This window comes from Haliotis rufescens, unplaced genomic scaffold (assembly GCF_023055435.1).
Source record: "Haliotis rufescens isolate VD_foot unplaced genomic scaffold, xgHalRufe1.0.p SCAF_5, whole genome shotgun sequence".
Taxonomy (NCBI): domain Eukaryota; kingdom Metazoa; phylum Mollusca; class Gastropoda; order Lepetellida; family Haliotidae; genus Haliotis; species Haliotis rufescens.
Window position 1 is genome coordinate 55,018,135 of NW_025964223.1, and position 13,458 is coordinate 55,031,592.

At 40.5% G+C, this 13,458-nt stretch overlaps 1 protein-coding gene across 2 annotated transcripts in view; it reads right to left on the reverse strand.

The window, feature by feature from the left end:
* Positions 1-433: 433 nt before the first annotated feature.
* The window catches only part of LOC124125735, a 47,405-nt gene continuing 34,380 nt past the window's right edge, over positions 434-13,458 (reverse strand). For both annotated transcript variants that reach the window (XM_046489109.2, XM_046489104.2), the window contains exons 6-7: positions 8,731-8,757; positions 434-6,109 (exon numbers count right to left, since the gene is read on the reverse strand). In XM_046489109.2, the coding sequence (XP_046345065.2) occupies positions 2,790-6,109; positions 8,731-8,757 (3,347 nt within the window). In that variant the 3' untranslated portion in view covers positions 434-2,789. The remainder of the gene's footprint in view (positions 6,110-8,730; positions 8,758-13,458) is intronic.

Here is a 13,458-nt window from a genome sequence, read left to right on the forward strand (position 1 = left end):
ACGATGTCTGAATAGTCATTCCCAGGAGCTACTTTCTGTCATGCACACTTTGGAGATTTTTCCGTTCCAGGTGCAATTTCCCTTTCCCAACAGCCAACCCCTTTATGTTACATGAAATGACCATACAATAATAACATAGTGATTCTTAACGTGTAAATGACACCATAACATTATGTAAAAAGGTCATTCCAACAGGTGAAATATACCACAACTGTACAAAACTCCTTCTCATAACTCGACCCGTGAAGATTCCAGGGTAGTATAGGTCTTCACAAAACCCATGCTTGCCGTAAAAGGCAGCTATGCTTGTCACACGAGGCGACTAACGGGATCGGGTGGTCAGGCTCGCTGACTTGGTTGATGCATGTCTTCGATCCCAATTGCGTGGATCGATGCTCATGATATCATTCACTGGAATGTCTGGTCAAGACTCGATTATTTACTGACCGCAGTCATATAGCTGGAATATTGCTGAGTGCAGCGTTAAACAACAAACAAACAAATCATATTATAACTCTGACACCCACATATTTCCAGTAAAACGTCATGAGCAAATTTTATCTCATCATTCTACATTGTGCACCTCCTTGATAGCATAAAAAACAACGCGTACTAATCAAAAGTGCATTCGTTTCAAAAGACAAAAATGTATTATTGTTTGACAGAGGATAACATGATGTTAAAGAACAATAAACACGTAAAACATTCCAAACTTCTCTGACTCAAAACAACAGGACACTCCTTCAAACATAATGGAGTTTCGTGCGTGGCAAGACATTGCAATGCATTGTTTGATAGGCATTACTTAGAAGTTGGCGGATGGCAAAGTAGACACAATTTATCGATAACACTTCTTTAATTACTGTAAAGGCGACATTTCGGTATAGACCCTTATACCGTTGTCAAGCGTGAGTGAGTATTATTTTACGTCGCTTTTAGCAATATTACAGCAAGCAAGATTAAATGAACATGGTACAGAATAATATACAGTAGGTGGAGGATTAACAGTAACACCTATTGCATACAAGAGGGATTAACATAAGTAGGTTAAGTAATGACAACAGAAGGGTACTACTGTAACAACATGATGGACACAGAACACATGATGAGGAAGCCAATAAGACAGGAAGCCAATTATACAGGATAAGTATACATAGACGGAGTGGTTATTGCTTAATGAGTTTATAGTAGAGTAAGGGATGAAATAGCCATGATCCCTGTTGATTGATTGGCAACATCTTAACAAACAACACCCCCGAGTACAGTTCACCAGCAAAATAGAAAAGAACAACCAACTACCCTTCTTAGTTGTCCTTGTCTCCAGAACCCCAACAACAGAATCCAAACCAGTGTATTAAATAAGTTGTTATCCATAAAATGTGTCTACTTTGTCAAGAATTCCAATGACATGTCACAAACACTATGATACACTGACTATTGGTTACACACTGTAACTTTCGATATTTGAAAAGAAAAAGTTCAGCAATTATTATCATGGACCGTTATGTATTATAACCATTATCATGGACGAAATATGCCTTTTTCAATAACAATTTACTTGTGTTTTCGTTAGGAAACCATGTTCATCATTCAGTCTTGCTTGACAATGGTATAAGGATCTATACCGAAACGTCGCCTTTGCAGTAATTAAAGAAGTGGTTGTCCATAAATCATGTCTGCTTTGTCAAGACAGTGCAATAGCATGTTGCAAACACTATGATAAACTGACTATTGGTAAACACACTGTATAATAACTTTCGGATATCTGACAAGGTAAAGTTCAGCAATTATTAGGCTGATCAATCATCAGACAAAATGGCTTATTTCAGTGACGTGCATGCTGACCCTCCTTCTTTTATTTTTCATCTGAAGGAGCAATATGGTAATACATACTAAGAATACGTTAGAACTCAAAATAATAGATAAGATAGTTCTGGCCAATGAAGTGATATATTACCACGACCTCATCTAAGTTTAAAACCTAAATAATTCATTCTCTCAGGAGAGATTTTCCATAGAGCTTCGTGTCTCTTTTAACAAAATGGGACGCAATAAAGGGGGACAACGATGACCAATATATGTTTGTGAAGTATTGGGTTTCAGTTTTGACCATTATTTCTACAGCACAATGTATGATAAGGCATGTTTTGGCCCACGGTTGTGCATTAGTTAAGAAAACATCATCTTTCTGTCACGGACATGGATCGGAATATGGTGAAAGAAATTTATTTGAATTTCTTCTTACATTTAGATCTGGTTCGACATTGTGATGTCAGTGGAAATATTTGGTAGATTGCACAAGAGAAGTCTATATTAACATGTAAAACTTTAAAACAAAACGACAAATTATTGTAATCATTTTCAAAAGATGTTTTTTTTACTCATTTTGATTCTATAAAGACTTTTGTAAATCTTTTCCTAAACGTGTTTCGGTATATTTTCATAAACAGTGAGAGAAGTGTAATATCAACGGTTATCATGGACGAAATATGCCTATATCAATAACAATTTACTTGCTTTTTACTTAGGAACCTGTCCGAGTTGGAGTTACACAGTTACCATTATAAGCATCACCAATCCCTACACAGTTACCATTATAAGCATCACCAATCCCTACTTACATTTCATCACATGTACACTATGTATAGGTCTTTTATTTGTACATTCTGCCGAAATGTTCACTCAAAAGTGTTATTTTGAAAACATGTCCTCTAATGTCACTGTGACAGTTCACTGTCATCTTCATATTCAAACAAATCATCATCATCAAAGAAGACAACCGTCCACAATTAATTGTCTGTACTCATGTCAGAAAATCTTTGGATAAGTTCAATCAGTTCATGATCACTGGCACCAAGTTCATCAACATTGAAACACCCCACGAGTTTCTCTGCAACAACCTCATTACCTCTATCACAAGCTGTATGTAAGCACGTACTTCCATCGTCATCCTTGCAAAGGACATCAGCGCCACATGACAGCAAATGATCAACAATGTTTGCGTACCCATGGTAACTCGCTCTTATTAATGGGGTCGCATTTTTCAGTCCACGCTTATTAATGTTAGCGCGTTTATCACCTCTACTAGACGTTAGAAATTTCACAATGTCGAACAAACCGTTGTTGCAGGCCACAAATAAACAGCCGCTGCCAAGATTGATATCTGCTCCCTTTTTCACTAGTTGCTCTACAATACCAATGTGACCTTGACCACAAGCAAGCATGGTTGGAGTCCAGCCGTCTTTTGTGAGAGGATCGATATTGTGATCAAATTCAAGACAAAGTTGAACCAGATGCAAATCACCAGATTTTGCTGCAAAGTGCAGACATGTTGTTTTTTTATCGTCCACCATCTGCATGTCGGCATCATTTTGCCTCAAGAATGTTACCATATCAATATGGCCATTCTGAAAAGCATACATTAAGGGAGTTCTTGATGCTGAATTAACACAGTTGACAATGATTCCTGATTGTAGAAGCCACTCAGCGGTTGGAACGTGCCCTTTCATTGCTGCCAAGTGTAGACATGAAAAGTTATTTTCATCGACGATATCTAAAACAGCATGTCTACGTTTTAGTTCCTTTGCTGTTTCCAACTTTCCATGCCTGCAAGCACACATTAATGGCGTTCTTTTGAACTTACTACCAACATCTTCAATGTTCATTCCATGATCAAGAAGTATCTTTACAACATTGGTTTCTCCCGTCATACATGCACGATGTAGACAGCTGTTGTCCACCATCTGTATGTCAGCGCCATTGTTCATCAAGAATGTTACCATATCAATATGGCCATTCTGAAAAGCATACATTAAGGGAGTTCTTGATGCTGAATTAACACAATTCACAGTGGCTCCTGTTTGTAGAAGCCACTCAGCTGTTGGAACGTGCCCTTTCATTGCTGCCAAGTGTAGACATGAATTGTTCTCTTGATCGAAGGCATCTAAAACAGCATGTCTACGTTTTAGTTCCTTTGCTGTTTCCAACTTCCCATGCCTGCAAGCACACATTAATGGCGTTCTTTTGAACTTACTACCAACATCTTCAATGTTCATTCCATGATCAAGAAGTATCTTTACAATATTGGTTTCTCCCTTCATACATGCAAGATGTAGACAGCTGTTTGTATCAGAGCCAGAATCAACTGAGGTGGGTGCTCCATTCTCTAGGAGCAACTTCACAATATCTTCATGTCCATTGTACGAAGCGTACATCAAAGGTGTTCTTTCATATTTACCATCTTGGTTCAAATCCATAGATTGTCTGAGCAGCAATTTAGCAACGTCAAGGCATCCTCCTCTGCACGTGAGATGAAGACAGTTGTCTTTCTCTTCATCTAATAGTTCTGGATCTGCTCTCCTGTCAAGTAGCATTTGGGCCAAAACAGTGTGTCCGCGATAGCAAGCATGCATGAGAGCTGTCATACCATTTCCCCCAAGAACATCAATCGCTGTGCCTACAATGTCAAGCAGTATACGTACACATTCTGTAAACCCATTGGCAGCAGCCACGTGGATTAACATATCTCTGTTGTCACCAGATTCTCGAGGGCAGTCTTTGTCTGAGGGCACTGCAGGAGCGGTAATACTCTTTCCTGTAGAAAGAGATTGAAGATACGGTCTGGTTTTATCTTTGGTACGCAGGATGTCCCCGACAGTTGTAGTGGCTAATTTGTCAAACGAAGAGTCAGATTGACCAACAAGCCCTTTTAAGTAGCTCAAGTGCCCATGCATGCAGCACCCAAGATAACATTCAAGGATGTCTGATTCACATAGCTGCATTCGTGGAATGTATTTGCAAAATGCACCTGTGTCCAAATATGACGACCAGAATAAGAATCCTCGATCCTTGTCACGTTGAAACAAAATATTATCTGCTGGGAAGTAGGAGAAGAGTTTGTCAACCAGGTCCTCAAAGGTAAAACATTGATGTGATAATGAGAGGGACAAGTTACCATTAGTAATTTCTCTTCCAAGTCGACTCACAAGATTCTCCGTTAAATCATCTTCAATATTAATAAGGAACATATTCATATGACCATCTTTTGAGATGCCTGTATTCTTGGTTTCTGAAATCCAAATTCTGTCAACTATGAACTTTAGACTGCAGTTCTCTAAGGCGACAACAGGGTTTAAATCAATCACAATGCATGCCACAACATCATGAATAGCTGGGTGACTAAATTTTGCGCAATTGTTCTTTAATAGCACAATCAGTGAATCTTTTTCGTTTCTTGCAGATTTCCTGATTTCAGAAGGATTGTTAGCGTCTGGCATGATTTCCCCAATCTGTGATATCTTTTTATCCAGTCCGGAATCCCTTCGCCGTTGAGGATCTAAGAGATCATTTAAGTGTAGACCACCTTCATTGAGTATCATAAGCAGGAGAACTGCAGCCCTGTACCTTTCTTTTGAAAAGATATCAGCTACTATACCATGCAAGTAGATCCACGGTTTCTTAAAAAAATCAAAGGCATTTCTTTTTGAAGAAGAATTCTTCACAAACAGTTGGCATATGTAAGGAAATCCCAGTGTCGTGTACTCCAATCTTGCAACTGCTAACATTTCATCATGTGTTAGATCAAATTGCGATCCTTCCAAATGTTTTTTTAAAATCTGTTCTTTTTCAGTATCATCAAGTGGAGTAGATATTGTCAGATTTATGACAGGTGACAGCAATGAATTTTGGTATTTAATTACCATTTGAGAGACACTATTCCAGACGTTTGTCCGACTGGTCATAATGACCTTCAAAGGCATCACATCCTTTTCCATTTCCAAAAGTTGGAAATGATGTTCTAAATATTCAAACATAGCGTCACAATTCTTCACAACATCGGCTGATGATGCAAAAGTACCAAACACATTATCACAAACCAGTAATGTTTGAGTGGGTGTGTTGTACTTAAAGTTCTCCAATTTATCTACACAAATCACGCGGTGTCCCTCTGCTCTGTATTTTCCTGAGATGTAGTGGGCCATTGTTGTTTTTCCTGATCCAGGCGAACCACAAATAAATACATGGTCCTTTGTTTGCAGGGCATTCCAGACTTCACGATAAGCCCCAGTTTCTATAAATATCGTCTCTGCGTATAGCTCCTCAGTTTCATCTGTGATTTAATAGAATGTATGTATTATTAATAAATTTCAAAAGCCAGTAGCAAAGGTGCTTCTACAATGGTATTGAATTACCATTTTTATTAGTGAGAGAGTCAGGTTTTACGCCGCTTTTAGCAATATTCCAGCAATATCACGGCGGGGGACACCACAAATGGACTTCACACATTGTACCCATGTCGGGAATCGAACCCGGGTCTTCGGCGTGACGAGCGAACGCTTTAACCACTAGGCTACTAGACCGCCCCTACCATTTTTATTACCTTCGAGGGCAAACATATCGGGGTTCATAAAAATCATAGGTGCTCTAGGGTCGCATCACGTCACCAGACAACGCTGTACTGTTTCCGTCATCCGGGCGGCATTGTTGACATCATTCGAATATTATTATGACGTCAGATCGGAATGACGTTACTTTAGATTGTTGACGTCATTCGACAAATTGTGGTTTCGCTGCTGTTGCGACTTGCTGTTCTTGTAGGTACACACTACAATTCGTCTCTGTATCTAGACATCTTCTTCGGTAATAAATAGAACATTATATTCGTGTTCAGGTCATACTATGTTTACGACACTCGTGCCTGAATTCCAGTATTGCTCTCGCTCGGGAAATACCGTAATTTAGACACTAAACATAGTATGAAATGAACACTCATATAATATCCTCTATATATATGTTTATAAATATATACCAGCTGACAAACATTCCTGTGCATCACTGACAATCATGGGTTATATTAAATATACGCAAACAAAGGACGATCTTTCTACTGATTAATATATTGATGTCCATGAAGGTATATATATATATACTGAGCCGCAAAAGAAACGTCACCATTGATAGATATATGAGAAACCTTATTTGTCCAAACACTGTAAACATACTCTGAGACATATTAAAAAGATCAAAGTGATCAACAAGGTTTAAATTAAAGTGTCAAATGTTCTTAAAGTGAAACACAACACTAGTCTCTGAGAAAATGGCATCACAAATCAGTATCTCGTGTGTCCGCCCTGTGTATTGATGACTGCCGTGAAACGTCGATACATGGAATTGATGAGGCGGTTGATGAAGGGCCATGGGCACTTGAGCCCACACTCTGAGGAACGCCTGACGCAGTTCAGCTGCAGTTGTCGGCCTTGGTCGGACGTCATTCAGCTGTCTTTGAATCTCGTCCCACAGGTGCTCAATGGGATTTAAATCAGGACTGACGGCAGGCCACTGCATGGTTCTGATGCCATTCTGCTGGAGGAAGTCTCTTGTTCTCGCACTGTGGGCATGGGCGTTATCATGCTGAAACACGTGGTTGCGGCGACGTGCCAAATGTACCAATGCTGCTGTAACACCATTGCCTCACCTTGGACCTATGTTCTGAAAGACCACAGGGCCGAGCCTCTGTGCAAGACCAATTCCACCCCACACCATGATGCTGGGACCACCCCACGGGTCTCTCTCAACAACACAAGCATCCGAATATCGTTCACCACGGCGTCGCCGACTCTCGTTGGAGAAGAGGATTCTTCTCCACTGCTGGTTGCGCCGATGGTGGTGCTGTGTTGCCCACTGAAGACGGTCCCGGTGATGACGTGGTGTCAGAATGGGTCCTCGATGTGGCCTATGACAGTGGAGGGGTCTGCTCGTCAATCGTCGAAGCACAGTGTCCACACTGATGTGTCGCTGGTGTGTCCCCATGGTCTGTCGAACAGTTTCCGCAGCAGTAACAAAGCGATCTCGAAGATGTTGTCGCACAATCTGACGATCTTGACGTCGGGTGGTGACCCTTGGTCTTCCACAACGTGGTCGGTAATCTATAGTGTTGGTGGTCTGGAACCGTTGCTGGAACCTGTTTATGGTCTTTACATGGACTTGAAATGCATTGGCTACTTGCCGGGCGGTTTGTCCAGCTTGCAATCGCCCAAGGACTTGGTGTCGCTGATTTCTTGTCAATCTTGGCATGTGGTAGCAATTCAATAACGAATGAATGTTATCCGATCTGGGTGGATTTTTACAGGGCAAGAAATGGGGGAATTTGCACGGAACTCACATGCATCAGGTTACCATGGCCGTTGCCGTGATGCGTTTGGGCGATCGGTTTTATTCTCATCTGCTTTGTTTTTTTATCATCAAATTTCCGGACAAGGTAATGTTAAATTTTAGAAACTTGGAAAAAAATAACCCAGATATTTAAATGACAACTTTTCATGCAATGTTACTTGGGGTGGTGTTTCTTTTGCGGTTAAATATATACATACATCCTAATTTTATATATCCACACACATATTTTACATCATTTACACATATATTACATTATACATATCCACACACACCAAATAATTCACACGAAAGTAAAATAACATTTGTCAATAATTAATAAATTACGCATGTGCATACATATGCATCAATTTTCTATGCATCGTTTTTTATCAGTATTATTTTCGTTTTCCAAATTATGAAACACTAAAATTAACGACTACATTCCCGAATTCATGGTTTTGGTCCCTTGGGAATCGGACTCAAACTTGGCACTTGTACAAAACCTTCATTCCCAATTCATAAGAAAAGCACTATACATTTTTGTGAGAGAGTACAACTGAGCAGAGAAAACCATCTCACCCTGAAGGCTGCTTGAAGTCAAATCTTCTGAAACGAATCATAAAAATGTTGACAGTAATGATAACATATGAAAACTTTCGAAGATAACACTTGAAAGACTTGCACCAGGGAGAAGACGGGAGGATAAATATACAGGCATCGGGACTATTTCAATCCAGAAGACATGATATATAATAGAATGATGAATTAATGCTTTATACTAACGTCATTAAGAATGATAGATAACTAATTCATGAGGGAGTGAGTGCGGCAGTTGGGTTAAGTGCTGCGTAACAGTATTCCAGTACTATCAAGGTGGCAATTGAATGTTGGAAGAAGTTTCATACTATTTTATTCATCGTATGAATTGACATCATTGGATGCTTGTCAAACTCTGTGATGTACACAGAGACATTGATATGTACACGTAACACTCTCAGCCTCAATACAGATCTAGAGACACCCCGTTGATCAGGAAGGAAATGTTTCCACTGAAGTAGTCAGGATTTTCAAATTTCTGCACAAAGGCAAGATACCAAAGAGTAACAAATGGGTTTCATTGTACAGTGTTCGTATTTGACAGTTTAAAAAACTTACAACAACTATGCATAAATCTTATTCACATCTCATCAGCTGGTGGTTTTGGCACGTAGCAAACAGGTCAATGGCATGGTTGCCTGAACTTCTCAAGCAGTAACTGAAATGCTTCTGTGTGAAGTTTCCACTAGTGCAGGTGACAAGAGGCATAAAATCTTTAGTCTTCTGTCCCGTGGTACTGATAGGAGATCCTGGTCTGTCTGGAACAGGCCTCCTATGAACTGGAGCTGATAACAAGGAGTTAACTCCGACTTCGCCTCGTTGTTTATCTATCCCAGTTGATATAGTAGCCTTCTGGTAAATTCCCGATGGCGTACTAACGTTGGTATGTGTTGATGACACAGGAGACAGTCGTCTATATACGACTCGAACTAAATGTGAGCTTGGAGAAGTCCTGGTCCAATTACCTAATCATGGCTGTCAACATCGGATCCAACGGAATCGATGTAGGATGTGACCATATGGTGTCCCTTTTATCCACCCCATTACCAGGGAAGGGTGCCCCTGACATGAGACGGTCTGCTACCCAATCGGGTTCTTGCGCTAAGCGATATGCATATTCCATTCCACAGAGGAATTGCCATACCCGCTATTTGATAAATCAGACGAGTCAGATGCACTCGCCTGGACGGTGATCGGCTTTTGCTCCGGCGCATAGCGCCTCCTCTATCAGAAGGCTTTGATGATCCGCTTGGTGATAAGGAGTCATGTGCCGATTTCCATGTACCCGCTGGCGTACTAGCGCTGCCAAGCGATGTATTCACTGTACCAGAACGCACATTAGGCGTTTGGTATACGTTAGGCGCCAGTGTAGGCGCTTGCACTTGTGCCATAGTTGTAAATAGGCGTTGGCGTAGGCGTAGGCGAAGGATACAGGTGTGCCATAGACTACTGCCACATGGACTGCATAAAGTTTTGCATCCAATTCGTGTTCTGGAACAGTGGTGACGCCTGAGCGTACATCTGCTGCGGCAGATAAGTCGTTGGAAGCTGATCTTGCGTCGCTTACGTAACAGGTTACACGTAAGCCCTGGGGCTCTTGTAATAGTAGAGGCACTTTGGTGGTAGGGAGGCGGTGCGCTCGGCGCAGGCCTTTGAGAAGCAATGATCATCGTGATGACTGGATCATGGCTTGCGTCTGCGCTACCCCATCAAGGCGTCTTGAGACACTCGCGCCGGCGGCGCAGGGATCGTAGTACTGGGTGTCCCAGGAGCTAAGGAGTACGATACTCACAATAGTCTCCTGTACTATTGATATCGGCGGAGGCTGTACCATGGAAGCCATATTACCCATCGAAGATAACGGCTGGGCAGTAATGACAGAAAAATGTCCGTCGCTAACCTCAAGCGATTGTGACATCTTCCTCGCCACTCGACGGGACTGCTGCAAAATACGTTTGTGAATTACCTGTCTATAATTTGCAAAACTTGCTGGAGAGAGAGGTGCACAAATATTACATTTAAAGTTTGGAGAGCAAATCTGCGTGCATGCCAAACAACGTGGATGAGGATCCTTGGAATATTTTTTCCACGACAATTAGTACAACGTGCAAGCATAAGTTACGCAAAATAGAGAATTGTTGATGAGATTGAGTTGGAAGATTGCCATAGAATTAAACAATATTCTATCGGCAGATATTCTTACGAGTTGAAAGTGTATACAAATATTGATACACGCAAACTGTATGTAACACCAAAACTACTAGTATTTACAAACATATGAATATGTTATACATACATAGCTGAGAATTATAAACAATTTGACTACCCTTGCAGGCAAACAATTGTAACACAAATCAAAATGGCGGGATACAACGAGCACGTGGCGGGAAAGAATACAAAGTATTTTTACGCCTACATAACCCACATAAAACTACACACCAGTGAAAGTAATATGAAGAGAATACATCTCCTATCGCAAATAAAATTTAGAATTATACTCTTAAAAAAAAAACAACTTGACAATGACATAGATGTAAAACCACTTTTTGCCAAATATCTAAAATAATTACATTAAATGAGAACCAAATAAGTCAAACAGAAAGATGATATGTCTATAATTCACGAAAACACATGCAAAGCACATAAATGTAGCGTTTGGGGATCAATTTTACAGCTTCATCGAATCGCAACTGCCTGTACAGGGGTGGAAATTTGCCATTTCCCAACTCCCGGGGCAAGTAGAAATACAAGGTCGGGCAACAAAATCACTTACTTTAACTTGTCTGGAGGCAAGTAATATTGGAAATTACTATCACTGTCTACATGTCTGACTACTGGTAAAATGGTACAATAAATTAGCTGAGAGAAATTTCGTAATTGTGCTTTCGTAACATCGCATGTTTTTTTTTCGTAGCGAATTCATTGGATTAAAATTTGTTTCTAATGACGCTTTCTCGCCGAAATCTGCTACAAGTTTCGTGTTTGGTCAATTTTGAGCACGTGACCTCAGGCAGCCAATCAAATTACAGCTGTGATACCAAGCTCGTGTTTGATAAATTTCAGAAGTTGGCGAAAGATTTTTGTTAAATCCTGTTATTCTGAACGTTTTAAGCAGGAACTCACGATATATATTACAAATATGGAACTTCGGGAATGTATCGTGCTAGGTTACGAGCTGTGACAAAGATTTTTCATGCATATATTTTTGCATTAAACATTGTGTCCGAGCCGAGAATTCAAGGCGACGAAAGCCGAGATGTCATTTGACTTACATTACACGCGATCGCACGAAAAGATGGAAAAAAAATAATAACTTAGATGTAAGTTTGATTACTTTTAGATATATTTTTGTTGATTTTATTTATTACTTTGTATAATATATTTAAAGATTTGCTTAAAACGTCTTTATTTTGCTCTTTGACATGTTCGATGTGGACCCGTTGTCGAAATGTGTGTCTGAGAATTATATTTTCAATAACATCGCGTGAAATAGTGAATAATTTTTTAATTTATCGATCAAAAATGATAAATTGAAATAGAATATGTATTTCAGATATTGTGAAATGTGACAGATTTAATAAATGAATCATATTACAGGTGGATCTAGGTCCATAAAAATATATACTATTTTGACGTGACTACGGCTTGGCCGGAAATCCGGCCTACGGTGTCTGGGGACTCGATGCTTCTTGGCCTGAAAACCGGCCTACGGTGTTGAAAGAGATAAACACATATTGATGATTTGAAGTTTTGTTTTGAAATTATTTGGGCAAGTGAAAATGAAATCAAGGCAAGTAAAAATTGGCTTTAAACTTGTCCGATGGCAAGTGAAGTTTTTTTAAAAATTTCCACCCCTGCTGTAAAAAACGTGCAGCACAGGATCCTGCATGCAGGCCCCCCTGCTGAATGGGTATAAAAATCAACATCAACGACCGCCAGTAGGGTTTGACGGACACTCTTAGACCACTGACGATAGGGACACAAGATGGAGAGGCTTTTCGGTTGCGAGAGGTTTTATTTTCGAAAACCACGAGGCGAGTACAAACAAATGAGAGAGAGAAGAGCGAAGACAAGGGGGCTAACTCGGGAGTCTTCCGTACCGCTAATAACCAGCCAACACTATTGGCGTAACTTCTTCTTTCCTTCTCCAGAAGGCCAGTGACAGAAACTGAGTAAAGAAGTGGGCTTTCTGCCTGGGAATTAAGATGGACATAATGGTGGTACCATACACTAACACAACGAAACTAACACAAACATTGCCTATAATGTACAAGAAAACGTGGTAACATTATGGGAATAGTGACAAACAAAATGTATGAAGCATAGGGTAGACCGTCATAGGGTAGACTGCCCTCAAGTCTATGGGATTATTCTGCCCAACACACTGTGTGAGTACACAATGACTCGCGTGAGAATAAACTCACAGATTGTCTATATCAGTCAAGGACGTAGTCACGTTAACGGCCGGGTAGATGACGTGAGCGTGTAGGGTACCTCTGTGTCTGTAACTGACTAGTCACGGGTTCAGAGGTGTAGACGTGGCCGGGAATATCGCTGACTGTATCTTCTTGGTCTGTTTGGATAGTAGGGGAACTGCAGGCTGGTGCAGGCATCTCATGAGTCTGATACTCAGGTAGAGGGTCATTCTCTGGAGGACTAGAAAGGATTAGAGGAATATGAGGGGGGTCTGGTGGTTTATGGCAGCTTGCC